Source organism: Schistocerca serialis, chromosome 4, assembly GCF_023864345.2.
Source record: "Schistocerca serialis cubense isolate TAMUIC-IGC-003099 chromosome 4, iqSchSeri2.2, whole genome shotgun sequence".
Taxonomy (NCBI): Eukaryota; Metazoa; Arthropoda; class Insecta; order Orthoptera; family Acrididae; genus Schistocerca; species Schistocerca serialis.
Genome location: NC_064641.1, coordinates 273361920 through 273386703, shown reverse-complemented (window position 1 = coordinate 273386703; position 24784 = coordinate 273361920). Strand labels below are relative to the sequence as shown.

Genomic DNA, 24784 nt, shown 5'->3' with positions numbered 1-24784 from the left:
GAGGTGTTGTTCGGTGGCTGATGTGTTGACCCACTTGCTCTTTCCCCTCTCTCATATATATATATATATATATATATATATATATATATATATATATATATATATATATATATATAGTGGATGCGAATTCCCTTATATGTGCATCAGTAAAATCGGTATCAGTAAAATCGGTATCAGTAAAAGCGCCTCAGCCCTAGCATACTTATGATGGTTAACTTCTCTAGAACTTTATCTTTTTGTGTGAATCCAGTTTGACTGCATAAAGCTGTAGGCTACGTTCCTTTTCCTCTCCTTTCACCTTCTATACAGCAACGAAGGTGTGTTAATTTAACGTGATCAAGTGAGTTTTTCCATGTTCAGGCAACCGTCAGCTATTGAGGTAGAATATTCGACATTATTTCTCATATGTGAATTTAAGAACGTATGTTCCCATTGAAAACTAAAACCGTATTTCCAAATGTTCAAATGTGTGTTAATTCCTGAGGGACCAAACCGCTGAGGTCATCGGTCGCTAGTCTTACACAATACTTAAACTAATTTAAACTAACTTACGCTAAGAAGAACACACACAGCCATGACCTAGGGAGGAGTCGAACCTCCGGCGGGAGGGTCCCCGTAGTTACCGTCGTATCTTTCTGACTTACAGGGAGTCGCTCTCACTGCAAAATGTAGTGTGCCAAATGCTTATATTTTCTCAGAATGTTTCAGTGTTGTTTTCAGAAGTTGCACAAAGGGGGCAGTGATAATAATGAAGCGTAATCTGATAGGCAGGCATATTTCTGTAATGCTGTTAGTAATTTCACGTGTTTACGGCTACTGGCTGTTTATGCCGCCAAGCTGCGTGTTTATCGGCGCATCCGCCTCAGGATTTGTTCTTCTGGTATCCACGCTCTCCACTCTCTCTCAGTCGGCATGTAGCTCTTAACATAGTCTGGCATTTTATGTGACTAATTTTACTGAAGTGACTAGCCCTTGATTTTAGAGGCCTTAACTTTTATAAAGGGATGTACAGATCGTTGCCTACACATTTCATGTGGAGATGTAGATCGCTTTACTGACTGACTGTTCGCTAATGTGAAGTTTGTAAGTACTACCTGTCTTATGTTGGTATACATCATGTTGTTTGTGACATGCCTACACTTGTTGTAGGTAGTGGTTTCTGTACGACGCTTAATATTGGTCTACGATATTTTGAATGTAATTTATGTTGTCGCATTGTATGCATGTTTCTTGTATTTCGGAAGAAGAGGGGTTTAAATCCATTGAAACCACGATTAAGGTTAATTGAAAACCACTATTTATTGAAACCGGCTTTCTGTCTTACTCATCTGCTATGGAAATTACGATGTGTTTCTTTCAATGGTTCATTTGTTTTTTATAGCGGAGGTTTAATTATAACCACTCTGTAATTTAAACAAAATGCTGTCATTGCATTCTTGACAGCAGAATGTGTCATTCCAAAGGAAATTCGTCAGAGGGTGCTAGCAACTTACGACGATTGTGTTGATATGAACACTGTGCGTCGTTGACCCATTTTAAAGATGATGTGATGGGAGCATCTTACTTGCGTGACAAGTTAAGAGTTGAACGTCCTGTGACAGTAACCACTTATTTCAGCTTGCAAAACATTGACAGACAGACTAAGAATGATCGTCATATCACTCAAAGAGAAACTGCAAGCGTAATCGGAATTCCACAGGAACTTGTAGGTCACATTGTTGCTTTTCTTGGTTATGCAAGATCTATGCACGAATGGTGCCCCGTATGCTGACGTATGAAATGAAAGAGCACACACTGTAAAACTGCCAGAATCCGTACGACTTCTGCACGCAGTCCAGATCTGACGCCATCTGACTTCCATTTATCTCCAATCATGAAAGATCTGCGGGAACACCAAAACGCATCTGATGCAGTTGAGAAAAATATGAGAAGCAGGTTGCGGTAACAGAGCGTCGACTTCTTCTGCGGCGGCTTCAGAACACTTGTTCGCTGGTGCTTATGCGGAAAAGTGAATATCAGTCGTTAAAGAGCACATTCCAAGGATTACGTGTGTTCGATATTGCAGTGCCTGTATTGTTAAGAAGATCGATGCAGGCATTTCCGAATGAACTCTGCATCGTTCTTCAATAACACAGGCACTGCTGTATCGTATTTATCTGCCGATACCAGACAGCGACTTTGAATTAAGATGTCTTCCCCTATATGGAAATTACATCATGAGCGTACAAGTTGTGACGCAGGAACGGCGACATTTGGAAATTCGAGTCTGGTCCTGAGTGGTACACGGGTAGCCGAAGAGACTGAGGTCACTGCTAGCGTAACGCGGAAAAACTGGACTTTTGAGTCCATGCCCGGCGCAGGTCTTCATAGTCGTCATTTCCTTACAAAGCTGATGGTTCCTCGTATTCCCAACTTTGCATTTCATAATTATTTATGGGTTTGATTCATTAAAATGTTCACAACCGAAACCCAGTTTGTGAAGTAACAAGCATTATTTTTCTTTCTAACCTCATATATCACCTTAATAAATATTCTGGCGTACTGACGAGCTGAAACTATTTACGACAAGCAAATTGACAAGGATTGCCACAAGTTGATTTATGCTTACATCTCTTATGATTAGCATTATTGAGAGGCACCCACATGCCTTGCTCATACTGTGGCATCAAGCAGTCAGGCCTGCAAGATGAGTGGTCTGCCAAGCGAGTGGATTCATTCTTATTTATCGAGTAACACGAGCTCTAGTACTCACAATTAAGTTACAAATTATTCTCCTGTATGAATATTAAGCAACGTAAACGGATAACGCACATCTGACTATTAGTAATTTACACAACTCTGACTGTTCACTATGCATTGGCAATACCACATTTTCTTTCTTACCCAACGGCCTTGATCAACACGTGGCCATCGCACTGAATATGAATGGCGCACACATTATAAATTCTGGATATCATGACAACATACAATTCGAAGGAAAAGGCCACCAATCTTTTTCTTTACACTGTCTTTTTTTTATTCTGATAAATTCTATAACCTAAACACACCATCACATTTTCTACAACAATTGCACATGAGAAACTCCGCCCAGTGGGCATGGCCTTACATTGGTGATTCTCTATCTTATGGTCTCGTAATTATCTAACCCTATAGTGCAATTTCTGGATAGGATGGTGGATCTTTTGCTATATCTCGCACTTCGACTCTCACACCCATCATCACGAAAATTTCCTCCAGACCGAGCGGTACAAAAGGAACAAGCATAACCCACTGCCTCTGAACCTATCTTGCTACTCTCCCATGCAAACCACACATACATAAATTACATGACATACACCACACTGGCAACATGGAACACAACACAAGGAATAGCCCCAACGTTATAATCACATCACTTTCAGCTTTCCCACTTCAATTAGAATACATCCCAGTTTCACACGACACTGCCCCACTTCGTAGCTTTTATTTCCTACTATGAACTCTGGAGGATATATGCACGTCTTCCTGTGCAATGCAAGCCAAGTGGCGTTGCTGGATAGACGGCTGACTCACCTTGCTTCACTCTCAGAGTATTATAGTTTGAATCAAGCGTCACACGGAAACATAACACGCCAAGTAATATTAAGAACATATTCGTCACACACGCGAGTCCTCAACTGATACCATGGTTGAGTACTTCTCTTTATCCTTTGTCTCACACACAGATTGAGACTCACACAGTACTCACCACGTGGAAGTACTCGTCTCGGTGACCAAAGGACCCTCTCAAAGATGATCATATATTCACATTCACTATCTGCGGTTAGCAGACGACCATACATTCATTCCTTTCACAGATCTCACCAATTTGTATGTAGGGATTTATTTTGTGGGAGTGCACATGTGATAAATTAAATAAATAAATTATCCTTCTTTCCTACACTGGTATCCGGCTTCGGTGTATTAAGTGAAATTGAGTTATTATTGCAAAAAACATGTTGTTATGACAAGAATAACGAAGAATGTTGTACCTATTTTCAATGTCGGGCGGTACTGTACCCTTTCATTATAAAAAAACGTTATTTGTGTTGTTGGAGTGCTTAAAACGAAAGTACTAATGAGAGCAAGAGAACTGTAGTTGCCACTTGCCACAATTTTCAGTCATACATATTGTTCAGTATTCTCTAGAATTAATAAATTTTGTCCTGCATATTGAAAATCCTAGAGATCCGTATTAAGCATCAACGATTTTTAAAACTGCCCTACTTATGCTAATATGCAGAACAAAACGAGCTCGCTCCTTTAAAGAGAACTCGTTTACAGTGGGTTACATCACTAGAAAACTGTACACCTAAAGGAATACTTTATTTTTAATTACTCGTTTGCTGCTCCCCCAATTTTACAAGGCACACACCGCAAACTTACCTGTCCATCCATTTGGTACGTTACAAATTCGCTCGATAAAGAATGAACTCACTGATCTTGAATCATTCATCGAGAAACACACTTCTTAGTTCGTGTATTCGTTAATGACGAGAAATTTGAATAATCTGGCCGACATTCTTAGGTTGAAAATACCAATTGAACCTGTACTAAAACTTTTGTAACAAGGGCATACTCCACATTGAAGACCATAAAAATGCTTATAAAGGTCTAACCATAGAACAGACTGTATTTCATGTCTCTTCGTCGTTTAAAGCGTAATGCAATGTTCCACGGAGACGTCACCAACTATTTTACAACAGGTTAACCTAATGGATGGCGTGTGAAAATCTGCAAAGTCAGTAAATGTTGTAAGTTGAGAGGTTTTGCTTAGACTAAAGGATATAGTGAGCTTATTATCTGAACTTTGTTCCCCGTTAACAGTGTGCTAAATTATTTTCATACTGTATTTTATAACGACCAGGTACTAGACATCCCAACAACTTTCCCTCTTCTATTTTTATCATAATGAATAGCATAACCAACACAATCGGCTAAAACATACCACTGCGAAGAAGAGAGCTTGAATATCTCGCATTCATTGGAAAATAAAAAAAAAACTGCTCCAACGATATGAACAGTAAATCCGTGCCAATCTTGAATAGTATACATTGCGCAGCATTGCATTAACTCAGAATTTCACTATATTATTCTGAACAACCGTTTCTAACTTGTACAAAAACAATGGAAGAGCATTACGCCAGATACGAAATTCACAAAGTTTCCGATAAACACAGAGTACGCTGAGAGGCACGGGGTGTCATGTATTAAGTGTTAGGAGCAATGTGCAAACTTTTAAATACCGAACAATTTACAAAGACATGGTTAGTTACAAACTAAACTTAAACTTCTCATAAGAGTATTTACTTTTTCCTACCAGTCAAGATTAAGAGTTACATGTCACTGTTACGAAACGTATACATTAATACTGACAGCGAATAATATCAAATGTAGGATCAGACAGTAGAGAAGAAAAAAATACAATAATTTCCATAAACAATGAGCGCTGCTGACTTGGTCACCATGACCCGTCTCTTATAACTGGTCATATTGAACACAAATTATTTTACGGTCTTTGTGTGGATTCTCAAAGCATCACTAAATAATTATCTGACATACATGAACGTATGCGCAAACTGCGCGGTCAGAACTAATAGCGCGATTGAATCCAAAAGTGGAGAAATTTCTGCCGAATATGTTCTGTATATATCATATTTAAGGTCGCGTTAGAGAGTGCTGTTTTACTGTGACTTATTTGCCTGAACGGTATCATAATTAGTACCACAACGAAGGAGAATGTGTGGCGAGACAAGAAAAAATTGTGGTTCCAGAAGAGAGGCAGCGACGTTTTCAGCAGTCGCAGGAGCAATAGTCTGGATTATTGATTGATCTGACCTTGTACCATTTAGTCAACTCGGCTAATAAAGCAGGCAATCTGCTAAGAATAGCCCAGTGAACCCATTATCACAGCAAGGTAGACACGAGGCCTACACCCATAACAGTGCAATTTCATTGCCTACTTGACACATGAACGAAACACTGAAAGAAAGTTTGTCAAGAAAAAGGAAAGTATTCAAATAGTTAAGGAAGACGAAAATGCAATTATGTCGGAAGAATTAAAGACAATAGTAGGAAAAGGAAGAGAATGAAAAATAGTAGGAGAACTTTGACTCGGGGGAAGAATGAAGCATGAAGCCGTCTGCTAGAATTTCGCACAGAGAATAATTAAATCATTCCAAACATTCTTTTAGGAATCATGAAAGGATATTTTACACGAGGAAGAGATGTGAAAAGATCGTAAGGCTTCAAATAGACTCTGTAATGTTATGGCAGAAATTACTAAACAGATTTTGAACTACAACGCATTCTCAGCGGTAGATGTGGACTGTGACCATAATTTATTGGTTATGAACTGCAGATTAACAACACAGTAATTTCAGACAGGTAGGAAATTAAAGAAATGAAGTTTCTGATGTTGGACTTCTGAAGGTAATACGGATAAAATACAAGGAGTGAAAGGTTGTCTACATTTTGTACAGAAACCAGACGGTGGGTTTAATAGACGAAGGACGTGAAAGAGAGGCAGTAGTCAAGAAAGGAGTGAGACAAGGGTTCTACCCTACCTCCGATGTTATTCTGTCCGTACATCGAGCAAGCTGTGATGGAAAACAAGAATAAATTTGGAAAGAGAATGAAGGTTCAGGATAAAGAAACAAAATCTGTGAGGTTTGTCTATGACAATGCAGTTCTTTCAGAGACGACGAAGGACTTAGAAGACTAGTTGGATTGAAAGAATAGAATCTCGAAAAGACGTAACAAAATGATCATCAACAAAGGCAAAACAAGAGTAACGGAACGTAGTCGAACTAAATCAGGCTATGCCGAAGGGATTAGCTTAGGAAATCAGACACGACAAGTAGTAGATGTGTTTTTCCATTTGGACAGCGAAGGAACAGATGATGACCGGAGTATGTATGATATAAAATGCGAATTGACAATAGCAACAAAAGCATTTCTGAAAAAGGAAATCTGTTAAAATCGAATATAAATTTAAATGTTAGGATATATTTTTCTGAATCTATATGCCTAGAGCTTAATTTTTGTACGAAGTGAAACGTGGCCAATAAACAGTTGAGACAAGAAGAGGATAGAAACTGTTAAAATGTAAGAGGAAAGGATAGGAGTAAAATTATTGAGGAAAAGAAGAATTGTAATTCTGTAATCAGGGACAAATAGAAGTAGGTTTCAGTAGTTACGCAAAGATGAAGAGACTACACAGTACAGGCTAACGTGGACAGCTTCATCAAACCAGTCTTCGGAATGAAAACACAAAAACAGCATTTTCGAAATAAGATATTTCGGAAGCAACTTGATAATGAAGAGGAAAGAAAAAAACAAAGCAGCTATAAGCAGATCGTCTTCCTCTCTGTAATGTACGAGATATTCATTAAAGTATATCCTAAAAAGCATAGAAAAACTCACCAAGTTACCTTCCATTGGGAAAGTGGGATGTGCTCCAAGACTCTGATATAACATTCAAAACGGTAAAGAGGTGCAATAAGTCGCCGTTGCCATTGTAGCTTTTTAGAGCAGATCCACATTTCGTCGAGTAACCAGCCATTATCAACGCTAAAAACGGAGTATATAGTAAAAGCACAGTATACAAAAATTACAACTCATGACTCACCTATGTCGCCTTGCCACTAAATTCATACCAGTATTCTAGAGAAGTTATACATGCCCTAATACGTCGACAGCTGTTGTTCAGGCTCTTATCACAGTTCGTTGAAGACTACTGTGTAATGAAACACGTCGGTTGGCTGTGTGGTGCCCACTGTATGAACTGATAACCGTCACAGTAAAACAGTTGTAGTCTCTAATAAAACTTAATGTGGATGTGGAGTCAGCTCCCTCTAGCGCCCTACCAAGGCATCATTGCTTCCATGCCACGGAGCATCGCCACTATTACCCGTGCCAAAGCTGGACATATCGGCTGTTAGGTTGGTGGTCATAATGTCGTGATCGATCTGTGTAAGCTGCATCTTCTGTCATAGTTCATCAACAAAGTGATAAATTCAAAATTAAGTCAACTGCCCCCACACCATTACATTTACATTATCCTTAGCAGACCAAGAAGATACTTTCAACATAGGAGAAAGATAAAAGAATACAAGCTAATGAAATATATGTGAATCAGTTTCATTTTCCTAATGTCTCTGTACTGTTGTCCTCTAGTGCAGAGAAACTTCAACAAATATGTATTAATGAAGCAGATTTGAAATTATGCTTGTAAATCATCTATAGTACAATCTAATATAAGTATAACCAATGTATTTCTTTTTTGTTTATGTTAGTTGAAATCAGTGGCAACAGAAATAAACTGAAGGGTGAAAGTGGTCTGGAGTGATTTTAGTAAACTAAAAACTAAAAACTAAAAAGTGTCAGGAAGTCGTTTCTGAAAGTATTTGTATGGAGTGTAGCCATGTATGGAAGTCAAACATGGACGATAACTGGTTTGGACAAGAAGATAATAGAAGCTTTCGAAATGTGGTGCTGCAGAAGAATGCTGAAGATAAGGTGGGTAGATCACGTAACTAATGAGGAGCTATTGAATAGGATTGGGGAGAAGAGAAGTTTGTGGCACAACTTGACTAGAAGAAGGGATCGGTTGGTAGGACATGTTTTGAGGCATCAAGGGATCACAAATTTAGCATTGGAGGGCAGCGTGGAGGGTAAAAATCGTAGAGGGAGACCAAGAGATGAATACACTAAGCAGATTCAGACGGATGTTGAAGTGGACTGACAAGGCAGCCAGTCCACAGTGACGGGTAGCCGATAGAAAGGCACGCGTACACACTCACGCCGACGGGCGTCAATTCTGGAACAGGATAACTATTGAATGGTAGCAAGAAAAGTACGTAGCTGCTTTATACTTAACTTTATTATTTGATGACTACAGCATTCTTCTTGAGACATTTATACTATAACTCTCAAAGTAGGTAAGGCTAATGGCGCCTTGCTAGGTCGTAGCCATGGACTTAGCGGAAGGCTATTCTAACTGGCTCTCGGCAAATGAGAGGAAGGCTTCGTCCGTATGGTCGCTAGCAATCTCCTCGTACAACAGGGGCGAGTGCTATATCGTCTCTCGAGACCTGCCTTGTGGTGGCGCTAGGTCTGCAATCACACAGTGGCGACACGCGGGTCCGACATGTACTAAATGGACCGCGGCCGATTTAAGCTACCACCTAGCAAGTGTGGTGTCTGGCGGTGACACCACATTCCTCCCCCGCAAATCGGCGAACGGTCGTGTGATAAGGCTTCCGCCCGCCGTGGGGAGGACCCCATGTTGACGTATGCGATGAGGTGGGGAGTCTAACAACAGGCGAGGCTGTGCCACCCGCACCCGGCCATTCGGTCCGAGGGGAGCTAGGAAACGCCTGAAAACCTAGTCCAGGGTGCACGTCAACATGCGGTGTATGCCCCCGTAATGAGGCAGGAGGGTCCGAAGGGTCGACCTCCATTGCGTCGGGGTACCCGACGCGCGATGACGTCATGTGGTCCGGAGCGGGCAAGAGTTCCATGGCGGAGGACAGCTGGTCACGGGAAGCGATCGGCGGCGCGTGACCCAGGGAGGCGCTTGGCGGCTGCAGCGAAGCGTCGAATGCGGGCGGCGACGGCGGGAGAACAGGCGGCGACGGCGGGAGAACAGGCGGCGGCGGCGGCTGCTGCGGCGGCGCGTCGCCATGGGGCAAAATGGAAGGTATTGTCGGTAACACCTGGGGATGAGGCGAGCCAGTAGATGGGTCCCCAGGGCACTGACCGGACGGCACCATCGCTGAAAGCAGACGGGGAGCGGCAGAACCCGTGCGACGACAGAGGCGCAGCTGATTGAGATGCCGACGCACCTCACCAGAGGCCCCCAAAACCAAATACATCGCGCGGCCGAGGCAGCGAAGAATGCGCCCTGCGAGCCAACGCCGTGAACCTCGATAGTTGCGATAAAATACAACGTCGCCTGGAGCAAAAGCAGGAGTCTGCCGCTGCACAGGAACCTGATGCGGCGGATGCAGCAAAGACATCAAGGTGCGATGAGGACGACCGTGGAGCAACTCAGCCGGCGAGCGACCATCTCGGGGCTGAGAGCGATACGAAGACAAAAAGAGCAACAATGCGTCCTCCCGAGAATGAGACTCTTTCAATTTCAACATCTGTGACTTTAAAGTCCGGACCAATCGTTCAGCGGCACCGTTGGACTGAGGCGAAAACGGCGCGGATGTCAGATGTTGAATACCATTGGCCTGGCAGAATGACTGAAATTCTGCGGACATGAATTGTGGGCCATTGTCGGAAACAATAGTCTGCGGAAGACCTTCTATGCAAAAGATAGCAGACAACGCTTGGATGGTGGCGGAGGACGTCGTGGAAGACATCCGGACAACAAAAGGAAAATTACTGAAGGCATCGACCAGAACCAACCATCGAGCATTCCAGAATGGACCAGAAAAATCAATGTGCAAGCGTTGCCAAGGGGAAGTGGCTTTTGGCCATGCAAAGACTTTCCGCGGCGGTGCGGATTGTTGTTCGGCACACGCCATGCAAGAAGAACACATATTCGTAATCGCAGCATCAATTCCGAACCAAGTACAGTGCTGACGAGCAAGTTGTTTCGTTCGCACTATACCCCAATGTCCTTGGTGAAGAAGCCGTAAAACAGAGGACTGTAACGAACGTGGGACCACGACTCTGGACTGATCATTATCAGAACGCAACAACAAAACACCACGTCGAACAAAAAGTCTCTCCTTGTGAGCAAAAAATCGGCGAACCAACGGATCCTCGATCCTAGACTTTGACAAAGGCCATTGCGTAGCAACAAAACGCAAAACAGTAGCAAGGACAGGGTCAGCAGCTGTGGCTGTAGCTACACGACGAAAATCAATCGGAAACGATTCGACCACTTCATCTGTTTCCGAATCAATGAACATGCAAGCAAGTTCGGAAGAATCGAATGCTTTATCCTCAGCAACCGGCAAACCGGACAACGCATCGGCGTTTCCGTGCTTAGCAGTGGACCGATACAAGATATCGTAGCGGTACTGCGAGAGGAAAATAGACCAGCGAATGAATTTCTGCGCTGTACGTGGAGGTACAGGCTTGGTCGGATGAAAAAGCGATGTCAAAGGTTTGTGGTCTGTGTAAAATGACGACCATACAAGAAATCATGGAACTTAGTAACACCAAACACGAGAGCCAAAGCTTCTTTCTCTATCTGTGAATAATTTCTTTGCGCAGACGAGAGCAATTTGGACGCAAAGGCAATAGGGCGATCATGCGAGCCAACTTTGTGCGCAAGCACAGCACCGATCCCGAAATCCGATGTATCTACCATCAACAAAAGGGGTTTCTGGGGATCGAATGGCGTAAGGCAAGTATTAGAAAGCAACGCCGATTTCAACTGGCGAAAGGCGCGTTCGCATTCCGTCGTCCAGAGAAACGGAACACCTGTACGGCGTAAGCGATGAAGCGGAGCTGAAATGAAAGAGGCATTGCGCACATTCACTCACACCTTGTGATTCTACATTGTGCAATGTTCTTGCGACCTCCTGACGCAATGCTTGGGGAACATTGCGCGCTCTGAAAAATTTCGGTTGCGCGTTTACTTGCAGTTCCAAATGTGCTTCATAGTTGTTAGCGCAACCTAAGCCCGGTGCAAAAATGTCTGCAAATTCGTCACATACACTAGAAACACTGTCTGTAGGCACAGTTTGATTCACTGATAGGACCTGATTTACAATAGACATGTTAAACAATTGAAATAAATCTAAACCAAACAAGTTCACTGCCGTAGAAGAACGAAGAACGTAAAATGACACAAGTTTTGTTTGTCCCTTGTATGTGGCAAGAAGGCTGCACTGTCCTAACACAGGTATTGTCTGTCCTGAATATGTGGTTAGCTTAACATTTGCGGAACGCAACGGAGGTTTGCCCAGTTGTTTGTACGTGTCGTGATTGAGCAATGAAACTGCAGCTCCGGTATCGAGCTGGAATGGTATCACTTTGCCTTCAAAGTCTAAGTCCACAAAAAGTTTATTGTTCTGCTGACGACAAGAGCGACTGTTTTGTGCAATTTGAACAGACACTGGTACAGAATCACTTGCTAATTGACGTGATTTCCGGCGACGTCGACGCACAGTTTTTGTGGGACGAACACAGGCACTGTTAGAGAAAGTGTCACTGGACGAAGTGGAATTAACGACATGAATGTCCATGGGCGAAGGTCCACGAGCCTGAGTGTCCTTGGTTCGATTCCGGCGCGAAGCAAAGGGCCGGGAATGGTTGTGATTGTCTGAACGGAGCTTTTTCTGGCAAACACTTTGAACATGTCCTTTCTTATTGCAGAAAAAGCAAATAGCTTGGCGTGACGGGCAATGTTCACGCGAATGTCTAGTAGCACACCGCGGGCATGATTTCACTGCATTTGTGTGCTGGCGCGGCACACCTGGCTTAGCGCGCGGCGGCAGCTGTGCGGACGTATGCGAGGGCAGTTGACCGGGCCGCGCAGCTCGAGAGCGCCCGGCGGGCCGGTTAATGTTACACACAGCTGGCGAAGTTTCAAAAGATTCCTGAGCACAGTCAAGTGTGTCCTGTCTATCCAATATGTCTATCACTTGTTGAAGGGAGGGATTAACTAGTTTCAAAATTTGCTCCCGTATGCGAACATCAGAAACGTTCTGTGCAATTGCATCACGCACCATTGTATCTGAATAAGAAAGACCACAGTCACATTCAAAGGCACAGTCCCTAGTAAGTCCTTGCAATGTTGCTACCCACTCCCTATTAGTTTGACCGGCCGTACGTTTTGTACGAAAAAACGTATACCGTTTTGCAACCACATTAACTGTTTCTTTGAAATAGGCATCTAAAGCAGACAAAATTTCCTCGTAGGACAGAGTTGCTACGTCGCGTCGGGGAAACAATTTCACTATCACACGGTAGGTGGACACACCGACACAAGAAAGCAAAAACGGCTGCCGCTCATTACCTTGAATTCTGTAGGCAGCGAGGTGGAAGGCAAACTGGCGGGACCACTCTTGCCAGGTCTCTTGGTTCGGGTCGTAGTGCCTAAAAGGCGGTGCAACGGCAGGTTGTGGCTGCGGTAGCGGTGAAGCGGCGGCGGCCGCATCGGTGTGCAGCGCATGTTGACCCTGGACGAGCTGTCCAAGGGCATCCAATAACGCCTGCGTCTGCTGATTCTGCAAGCGATAAAATTCGGACAATACATCTGGCGAAGCCATGACACAAATAAATTAGGGCAAAGCAAAACACAAGATCCTTTGTAGACTCGTCGCCAATGAAGTGGACTGACAAGGCAGCCAGTCCACAGTGACGGGTAGCCGATAGAAAGGCACGCGTACACACTCACGCCGACGGGCGTCAATTCTGGAACAGGATAACTATTGAATGGTAGCAAGAAAAGTACGTAGCTGCTTTATACTTAACTTTATTATTTGATGACTACAGCATTCTTCTTGAGACATTTATACTATAACTCTCAAAGTAGGTAAGGCTAATGGCGCCTTGCTAGGTCGTAGCCATGGACTTAGCAGAAGGCTATTCTAACTGGCTCTCGGCAAATGAGAGGAAGGCTTCGTCCGTATGGTCGCTAGAAATCTCCTCGTACAACTGGGGCGAGTGCTATATCGTCTCTCGAGACCTGCCTTGTGGTGGCGCTAGGTCTGCGATCACACAGTGGCGACACGCGGGTCCGACATGTACTAAATGGACCGCGGCCGATTTAAGCTACCACCTAGCAAGTGTGGTGTCTGGCGGTGACACCACAGATGTAGGCTGCAGTAGGAAATGAAGAAGCTTGCACAGGATAGAGTAGCATGGAGAGCTGCATCAAACCAGTCTCAGGACTGAAGACCACAACAACAACAACAAAAATGATTTTCATAAACTATGATTCCGTAACTGTACAGTGTGTATTAGTAGCTGTTGGTTAACGACAATGGACTTTTAATGCGAAAAAAACTCATAAACCCTTTGTCATCGAGCAGTTAAGGGACACGTGTAGGGCATTGCTAGCAGAAACGTGGAAACAAAGAAATGGGTCAGAGAATGGAGTGGAATGGACTCTAACAAAAATGAAATGAAGATGGGAATGAAGTGTAGCTAGGTGAATGATTTATAGATGGGCCAAGAAAGATCATTTCTAGATACCTAGGGATTAGAAAAAAACTGACACAGTTCCCCATCGGAAGGCGATTAAATGGCATTAGGAAAATGCAATAGTATCATGATTTCGTGTCCCCTGAATACCATGAAATGTAGAAAAGCCCACGACAAGTCTTCGTACAGCAGTGGGCATCAGATGACTGATGAGGGTAATAATTATGGTAAAAATAATTAGTTTCCGAAAGTGGGAAGACTAACTGCTTCCATGCTTCTGTACCAAATGTTCACAGTGTGTTTAGCTACAAGCACATGGTCCCTACGGGAGCTACAAGTAGGAAGATGGTGAACATTTTGTAGATGCTGAACTGAAAAGTATATCATTAATTGGTGTTTTCCAGTTTAGTCCTTGTAGAATTTCTGACACACTGAGTCGAATAAGCCGATGAGCAATCGTGTTGCCTTTCTTTGCATACACTCGATGTTCTCCTCTGCTCCAACCTGACGACCATCTCATACACCTGACGATATTCCGTTATAAACATCTATCCTTTTACTATGCAATCTCTTTCATAGAGAAACTGTATTTCCTCCGTAGTCTGCCAACGAATCTAAATCTACAACTGGCTTTACTTGCAATCGAGTCAGTGTGATTATTCCACTTAGCATCTTTATATATTGCTACTCCCAATTATTATTATGACGCTACGTATTGCAGTTGAGAGTCATTAACCCTCTAATCAAATGCCACTACATCTGTACATTTCGTGCAGTGTACGACTTTATATTTCTCTATATTCAAAGTCAGCTGATAAGCGGTGCATCTAGTTGATATTTTGGCAAGATATGTCCGGTTATTAGCAGTTTACGTCGGATAAGGATCCCACTTATGTAACCAGGTTATCAGAAAAGTGTCTGAGATATCGAATATCCATTAATTCATTTAAATAAAAGATGACTCTTAATACTACCAACAGACCTAAAGGAACTATTAGGACTTGCTGATCGCTTTGTACTAATTTGTTCGGTTAACTATTCGAGCTGCATTTATGATTCTCCTGGACTGAGACTATCTGTATAGCAATGGGTATACTTGAAATACACAATATATGATGTATGCAAGGACAGAAAACGTACAGTTACAATACAGAGATGAATGGTACAACCTTATTACCATATATATTAGTGTGAAGCATTTATTAATGGTTTCCATGAAATAACTGTTCTAAATGTTGGGCGCACAAAGGTGAATCGAACACAATTCAAACTCACTGCGCTCTATATTTACGCTACAGACAAAGGATTCCTGATCTCAAAATATTCAGCAAGCTACTCTCATAAACTTCTGTAAGTTTCTCGGTATAGATCTGTCTCACCTCGTATAACATGAAAAACAGTTTATTTATCATACAACTCTGAAGGCCACTCGAAAATACTAAAATGAAGCAAAAAATCTGTACTGAGATTTATTAAACTGAATTAAAGATGTACGCGAAAAGCTAAACTTTTGACTGCTGCAGTGTTCAACGTCTTCTTCTGGAAACCTTAACTGTGAGTGTTTACATCGTTAACCTTCTTTGTGTTCTTGTAAAGTGTTCAAATATTATTTTTTAGCATTTTACTATACTCATATCCTACATAAAAAGTAACCAAATCTAGTTTTGCCTCATGTTTCTTAATTTTGTACTTGGTTGTTAGCGTGCGAAGCTATTTGAAATAAAATGAGCTTTAAAAAATGTAGCATGACATTAACAAGTAAGAGTAACCACTGTTTCCGGACTTGAAGATACGGTAAGTTTAATGAAACCGTTTACAATTAATTTGAATTTTTATAGCTCACTGACTATTTTTTCTGCAGGTTATGGTATAGTACACATCGGGAGAGCATAACGGAGGATATCAAAGAAGAAGTACAAATAACGGCCTACAGGAGACTGTCTGGAGAAGGCAAACCTTGGGAGAAGATGTCTGGTCCACTTGACGTGTAAGCAAAGAATAAAAAGCTTTGTATTTATTCCATGAGGTTTTGGGACTGCGGTTGGATGACGTCAACTTGCTGCGATACCATTAATTAATGGTTTCCATGAAATAACTGTTCTAAATGTTGAGCGCATAAACGTAATTGGAGCACAACAATTCCAACTAATTGCTCTTTTTATTTGGCCTAGAGACACTACGAAGCCACCTTCAGATGGGTTTTACCACTGTAGATTGCTGGTTCACGCTCTAAGTTCATATCGAAAACTGACGCGTAGGTTACCGCTGGACGACCGCCTACCTTTCGAATCTAACGCCCTCCATCGAATACCGCCCTATTTAAAGAGCGCAGGCGCATGTTTAACGGTGAAATTGCCTGCACACCCTCTGTCAAATTGAGGGCTCGCAGAATCCAACTTCAGTGGTCAAAATAATATTAGGCATAAATTTATGTATTTCTGGACATATCAAAGAAATCAAAGAAATCATCGGGTCCGACACCTTGTCACCTTCCACGAAACGTATTTCCCAGGTTCCTTAATAACTTAATCTTGTGCTAGCAATCATTTTCGTTGCAGAATAGTCTGTAACATATCCTGTGGAGACGCAATGCTCGGGTATGGCTGAATGACCCGCGAAAGGCGAGTGTGGCGACCACGCGCAACGCATGTTTCATATATTATATGTGTGGTCTCACCAATGTAGGCTTTGGCATATTGGCATAGTATTCTGTATTACCTTTCGCAAACCGAGCCGAAAAGAGCGCAGGTCTTTCTAGGTGGCCGGAAGATTTTTAATATACTGTTCCTTTAGGAATCTGGGTGATAAGCTATGAGCATACGCCACCACTCCAAATTCTGCTATAAACTTAGCGACCCACACCAGAAATTTGTAGTGTAAAATTCACCTGACAACAGCCGCCTGGTTGTTCGTCACCAGCTGGCTTTCTCGCTTGTAACATGTTCACTAGATACACTACGTAACCAAAAGTATCCGGACACCTGGCTGAAAATGACCTACAAGCTCGTAGCACCTGTAATGCTGGAATTCAGTATGGTGTTGGCCCACCCTTAGCCTTGATGACAGCTTCCACCCTCGCAGGCACACCGTCAATCAGGTGCTGGGAGGTTTCTTGGGGAATGGCAGCCCATCCTTCTGATGTGCTGACCTGAGGAGAGGTATCGATGTCGGTCGGTGAGGCCTGACACGAATTCGGTGTTACAAATAATCCCAAAGATGTCTGATAGGATTCAGGTGAGGACTCTGTGCAGGCCAGTCCATTACAGGGATGTTATTGTAGTGTAACCGCTCCGCCACAAGAAGTGCATTATGAACAGGTGCTCGATCGCGTTGAAAGATGCAATCGCCATCCCCGAATTGCTCTTCAACAGTGGGAAGCAAGGAGGTGGTTGAAACATCAATGTAATCCTGTGTTGTGATAGTATCACGCAAAATAACAAGGGGTGTAAGCCCCCTCCATGAAAAACACGAGAACACCATAGCACCACGGCCTCAGAATTTTAGTGTTGGCACTACACACGCTAGCAGATGATTTTCTCCGGGCATTCGCCATGCCCACATCCTGCCATCGGATCGCCACAATGTGTACCGTGATTCGTCACTCCACACAACGTTTACGTTTTTTCACTGTTCAATCGTCCAATGTTTACTCTCTTTACACCAAGCGGGGCGTCGTTTGGCATTTACCGGCGTGATGTGTGGCTTATGAGCAGCCGTTCGACCATGAAATCCAAGTTTTCTCACTTCCCGCCTAACTGTCAAAGTGATGCAGTTTGGAACTCCTGTGCGATGGTCTGGATAGATGTCTGCCTATTACACATTACGACCCTCTTCAACTGTCGGCGGTCTCCGTCAGTGAACAGACGAGGTCGGCCTGTACGCTTTTGTGCTGTATGTGTCCCTTCACGTTTCCACTTCACCATCGCATCGGAAACAGTGGACCAGGGATGTTTAGGATTAAGGACACAAGTGACAACCAATCACCTGACCACTTTTTTTTAAAAAAATCCGTTGAGTTCCGCGAAGCGCCCCATTCTGCTCTCTCAAGATGTCTAATGACTACCTAAATCGCTGATGTGGAGTACCAGGCAGTAGGTGGCAGCACAATGCACCTAATATGAAGAACGTATCTTTTGGGGGGTGTCCGGATGCTTTTGATTACTTAGTGTAGCTTCGTTAACGCTATACTGACTCAGTGCATCCTCAAGGGTTATTTCTTTGTCGCAGGAAATTCACGGAACCGTCAAAGCCGCCAGCTGAGGAATCGCCACCTCCTGTGCCTTTCTTCAAACTGGTAAGCAATGATCATAAAACGACATTTTCTTTTAAAACTTGTTATTGTTTCATAAAATCTATTTTCTGCTCTGCATGTTAACTATAGCGATACCCAGATAAAACTTGAATTGCATGCTTCTTTTTTTTCTTTTCTTTTTTAAAAAATTCCTCTTGTAGTTCTCTATGAGCTTGATTTCTCTCTTAGTCTTACAGCATTCACCTGACTCTTAATATCTAGGTACAATGAGAAAATCTTCACTTTCATACCACTGCAAAAGATTTGTCTTACTTGATTCGTTACTCAGTTCAAATTTGGTTAAAATAATACTTTTATTCTGTTAGACGCAAACTGTTCAGTTCCACTACTGATTGTTTCTGGTACCTCACCAATTCATACTCTGACCCTTTCAGTGTTTTTGTCTGATGGTTCAGTCTCACTATTCACTACACTAACGATTTTCATTTTTCATTCGGAATGCAAACTATGAACAAGGATAGTCGATGTGACAGATCAGGAGACTTTTGTCATGAACGATTTTTCAGTTTTTGTAAAGGCACTTGAGAGATATTTTGAATAACATCTGTTATTTCTATTTTCGAATAATACTGAAACCTACATACAGTGGTTTGGTTTCAGGAAACCGTAAAGCAATAAATAGCTCATCTTATCATGAAAGACCGTAAGGAGAATGTTTCATCTGTTTACTGTCTGTAAGGTAAATAAAGAGATCTTTTTCCAAAAAGTTTTCAATCAAAACACAAACACTTGCGAAAGTGCCTCTGTTTAACGCTGCTGATCCTGTTTTGTCGGATACCAATGATTTAAAAAAGTACGGAAAAACCTACTGGGTGCGAGAATCATACACATCTTTTGTGTGCTCTTTCTCATAACAAGTAAAAAATCTTAAATACCGGTTTCTTACCAGCACTGGATGAAAGTGAATTTTTCTTTTGTTTTATTTTCAAATACATTTATGGATGAAATTTATTTGATGGGCAGGTAAATACATCCATCAAAAAAAGTTTTGCACCACCCCGGTTCCCAAAACTCCTGAAGATAGATGTTGACTGTGGATATTGTATCACAGACACAGTCCCTTTGACTGTCCAGAGATGTCACTGAACCCGCCCAAAGAGCATGAGCAGCCCCTATTAGACAGAGGAGGTCCGACAGCCGATCAGTTCCAGTCATTCCACCAGGAAGGAGGTACACGGTTCGTGATGTCTGTAATTCAACCGTACCTAGACGGTAAATAACGCGGTTCGATCGCGCCCGCGTTGTTACTTCGTGCCAGGAATGGCTCTCAACAAGAGAAGCGTCCAGGCGTCTCGGAGTGAACCAAAGTGATGTTGTTCGGACATGAAGGAGATATAGAGAGACAGGAACTGTCGATGACATGCCTCGCTCAGGCCGCCCAAGGGCTACTACTGCAGTAGACGACCGCTACCTACACTCTTTAGACCTACCACCATGGAATCGTAGCTTCGTTCACCGCCACGCTCTACCATCATGGTGGTGATGGTCTAAAGCAGCCTTTATTGTTAATACATAACTTCTGATTTCGCAGTGCAATTCAAGTTTCTCCCAAATAAATTGTCACTACCCTCGCAGATACCAGAGCGCTGAAGCCTTCCTCTTATGCTCCAATTAGCTTTGGGTGTCATTATTGATTTTAAAACATTCAACGAGAGCAAAACAATTCAATTCTTCACGAAACAAAATTTCTATTGCCTGACAGATTCGTTTAACCATTAAATGAAATTTTCTTTCTGAGGTTTTCTGGTAAGTTATTTCTTTTTGTTAGAGTTTTCATTTTCACAGGAAAAGTATAGGCCTAAGCCAATGTTGAGCGGCGGTATGCTTGATAGTAGCTGTATGCTTCAAATTATTTAATGCGAGTAATATCCGAGAAAATTAATTATTTCATGAATATGAACTAGAGTTGCCAATTCTTTAAAGAGGAGAAAAGGGATAATAGTGTATAATGGTAATGAAAATAAGGGCTAAATAAAAAAACTAAGGGGCAAAGTTAACAATTCGTACATAATAACAGTAAATAATCGTATTGTATTATTATTATTCTCTATAAAAAAGGTATGACTACATTAACAAGACACATTACGTAGATCCCTTCCAGTACAAAAAAGGAAAGAAAAAAAGGTCATGGGAACAGAGATTCAACACTTGACATATTACATTTACAGTGATTTTAAAACAAGATACATTATGACTATTATTCTCTACATGTGCAATACACGATTACGTTTCCTCCTAACTGGAGTGGTACAAACATAACTTCTTTATTTTTTTCCTTGGTGAATTTTCTTCTGCACTATAATAACCAGCTTCACTCACAGTTAACTCTTTACAAAACATTTCATTGAATAACTGATAGACGTTGTCCTCCCAGAACACAACTACAACAATTGATAGTGAAAGAGGAATACAACGTCACGCATTGAGATGTGTCGGGTCATGAAACATCGAACGGAAGTCCCTTTGGAGAGCCTAAATTCATCGATAGGAGGGGGAGGAAAGTAAAGGAGAGGAGCACAAAACAGTCACCATCTAATTTAAAAGGATGAAGGGGTGGAATTCTGAAGATGGGGGATATTCTTGAAAATAAGGGTACCCGGGATTTTCGTCCAAATTAAGTTAAAATACGGCATTTCACAGGAGATACGGGATAGGTAGCAATCCTAAAACGAACAGAAAGCGAAAACATTGTACCTGAAGCGTCTGCCACCTTACCCCAAAAGTGAAAGATGACTGTGGTAGTTTGTGTTGGGTCGTGCAAAGAAATGGTTTGGCTCGCTCTGCCCGGTCTCCACCCGTCTTTCGTTCACTGATCCATCACGTCACCCGACTAATGTGCCCTTTGAAATGAGAACGTACACAGGTAAGAAGACTGAACTGAACAACGTGAGTGCACTAGGTGTTGAATGGATTTATTACACAGAAGTAGGATTTTGCTAAAATAATGGCTCCCTTTTTTCCCGGAGTTCTCAATTTTTGAAAGCCTAGGGTCAGCCCTTCCCCTAATCCTCAAATCTTCCTGAGCCCAAATTTCACGTGGAAAGGAAACACAACTGGGTGGGAAGGGGGAGGGGGGGAGCGAGGGCGGTGCTGTGGTGTGGGGGGGGGGGGGGGGCAGGCGGAAGAGCGAGTGCGCAAGAAATGTTAGCGAAAATCTGAGGAATACGAGAGTGTACTGTCGCTAGTACTGTAGCTGCAGCTAACAGTTGGCACATTTGGTTGGAATGGCGCTTGCAGTTCCGCTTCTCGACGCTGTGGGAGCGCCTGCTGCTGTTGCTGGGCCTGGTGGCGGCGCTAGGCACGGGCGTGAGCCAGCCCCTCTCGATGCTGCTGTTCGGCGACCTGACGGGCGTCATGGTGGACTACGGCTCGGCGGTGATCAACGCGTCGCTGGCTGGCCAGCCCGTTCCGGAGGCGGCCAGGACGGCCTTCATGGACGGCGTGCGCAGCTTCTCAGTCTACAACGCCATCCTCGGCGCCGCCGCTTTCGTCCTCACTTACGTCTGCATCTTCACCTTCAATTACGTCGCGCACAGGCAGGTAAGTACCGCATGTGAGTCACCTTTTTCAGCGACGCTCATAGGAACTAGGAGGGTCATTTCAAAAGTTCTACATACTCTGAACAGACCCGAAGAAAACAATTTATTTTACAAACTACCTTTACATGCCTTCAATATAATCTCCACTCTCACTTATGACAGCTTTCCATCGTTTCGGCAACTTTTGTATTCCGGATAGGGCAGCTTGATTGTTGAGCTGTCTGACTATTCGGGTCACCTCACTGGAAACTTCATCAGTGCTAACAAAACCTTTTGTCAGACTTGTTCCCTCAATCTGGGAAACAAATCAAAGTCTGGTTGGTGGGGAAGTATTTTTGTTGTGTACATACTTCCGCGTAGTCAGCGCGTACACAACTTTCCCAATAGAGCGCGGCCCGCTAAGCACAACAGCGCAGGCGCAGCGATCGTCCGTCTGCGCTCTACGAGATGGCGCTGCCATAAAGACGGACCAAATTCTGCTTCCGCCGATCCGCGTATTAATATGTAACGCAGCCAGTGAGATTGCTGCTAACGTAAAACCTTTTCTCCTCGCGGATCACACTCGCGCAGTGATACCTGAACGCGCGAGGTATTACAACGAGTGTACAGACCTCCGATTAGTCAGTCTGCACCAGTATGTACCAGTCTGCATCAGTCTGCACTAGTCTGCACCAGCCTATAGTCAAGTTTCAGTCTGCGCCTAATAAGATTATCATATTCCTGTACATAGCCATGAAGAGAAATGTATAGACACTTTGTCAAGTATCAGAGATAAGTGAGAATAAGATTAACGTACCACGACCAAAGGAACTTCAGATTGTCAATTGTAAATAGCATCCAGAATCAAGTTAAGTAGGGTTTATGTTTTTATTATTTTAATAAATGTGTGTGAAAATTAATCAAGTTCTGTTTAATGTTGGTCACCGTCAATCTGCTTCTCTAAGCGTGCAAGTGGCATTTCTATCGTCTGACCTAACGGCAGAAGATAAACACGCCGCAATAAGACCACGAGACATATTGCTGACACTCGCCTGCTTCGTTAGAGCGACAAGTCAAATAATCTGATGGTGTGTGTACCGAAGGTTTTACAGTACGCACACCACAATTTTCCATTCATATTTGTCAAGCGTTTGTCTCACTAGCAGTAGGCGATCTTGCATTTTCGTGCACAATGAGGACACCAGCTTCAAGAGTGTCAGGCAGTGCTGGGGGATGCGTACCCCTAAACTTTTTTGTCGATAAAGTAATTTTTTTACAATGTTGAGAACTTGGATGAGTGCCAAAGATGTATTTCACGGACGTAAATTTTTTCGTGTTGGTAATTGCAATACGAACGATACCAGTATAGTTTCTGGTGGGAAAAGCGATGTCATTCACTGAAAGGTTGATTGGACTCACATGTTTCATCTGAGGTGTATTATAGGTCAATTGAAGTGTACGATACCATTTTCTTTTATTGTTCAGGAATTGATGGGAATCGCATGCTTCATCTGAGGTGATGTAAACTAAAGTGTTCGATATGCACATTCTCTTGTATGTTTCGGTGTTTCTCGCTATCACCTGCTTCATGTGAACCGGAGTCAACTGAAGAGTCCGATACCATTTTTATTTTTTTATTTTTTTGTAGTTAGACATGTTGATGTCGTCATGGCTAAAAGCAGACGAGTGCTATCCCATGCTTCAGTAATAAGTAATTTTCGCTGCATAATATCCAATGTCGGAGTACCCTCAAACTTTTCTCAGAAAAAAAACACTGGTGTCAGGTCTTCTTTGATGAATTTTCGAGTGCAAAACATTTTGCAGAAACAGCTTGTAGTATGCGCCTATTGCAGACGACCCCTGGGGCACTCTATTTGTAGCTATGACTACATTAATATCATGCACAAAGATCACCATCAGTTTCACCTTTCATTGTTGGCGACGGAATTTCTGCGGGTCTGAAGCATCGGAACTTTTCCGTTGGGACGACTGAGACTTCAGTTCTGGCTAAAGTTTTCGTATCTAGATTTCATCAAGTCCAACACTCCTTTTCAGGAATTATTCTTCTATTAGATACCGTTGAAACAATTCTACCGCGATTCTTTTGGGATCTGCTTTCCGCTCTTTATTCAGATATGCTTTCCGCTCTTCATTCAGGTCATTCGGATCCCATCTGTCAGCCGCTTTTCTCCTCTTTAATTGTTCAGTTATGATTCTGTAAACTAAAGAGACAGACATTCTGGCCTCATATGCAATTTCCGAACATGTCTTTTGTCGATCCTCTCTGAAAACGTCATAACAATAACCTGAGGAAACCAGTCTGCTGCAGTTGATGGCATTCCACTTCTTGGGTTGTCCTCAGTGCTTTTCAGACCCTCAAGGAAACGAGCAGACCACCGTGATACTATGCTACCACGGTGAGTTATTTCCTCGTAGATATTCGATTTTGATATAGAAACGCTGGCTACTATGTGTAATCAGACTGATTCGGTTTCAGGTTCCATTTTAAAACACAGCCATGCGAACCTGCAAAATACATACACAACCGTTATGACTGAAGTGTCACTCATAAATGACATGAATTCCGACTTAATCTCGCCACTGTAGCGGTCGAGTATGTGCAGTGTGTAGGAATTTTGAAATGACCGTCGTATGAATGAAACGACAAAAATATATACGGAACAGGTTATGCAGGTCTCACCCAACGTTCAAATTATAGGTAGTTATTATAGATAGTTCATCCATTCCGGCAATCGAGAATTTGGGCGAGTTTTGCCTGTTATGGGTACTGGCAAGACATCAGAATATGTGACATAAATGG

General features: G+C 42.7%; 1 protein-coding gene across 5 annotated transcripts in view; it reads left to right on the top strand.

Moving 5' to 3' along the window:
• The window catches only part of LOC126473831 (ATP-dependent translocase ABCB1-like), a 272239-nt gene that overhangs the window by 79759 nt on the left and 167696 nt on the right, over positions 1-24784 (top strand). For all 5 annotated transcript variants that reach the window (XM_050101157.1, XM_050101153.1, XM_050101154.1 and 2 more), the window contains 3 exons: positions 15995-16120; positions 18361-18427; positions 21683-21985. In XM_050101157.1, the coding sequence (XP_049957114.1) occupies positions 16101-16120; positions 18361-18427; positions 21683-21985 (390 nt within the window). In that variant the 5' untranslated portion in view covers positions 15995-16100. The remainder of the gene's footprint in view (positions 1-15994; positions 16121-18360; positions 18428-21682; positions 21986-24784) is intronic.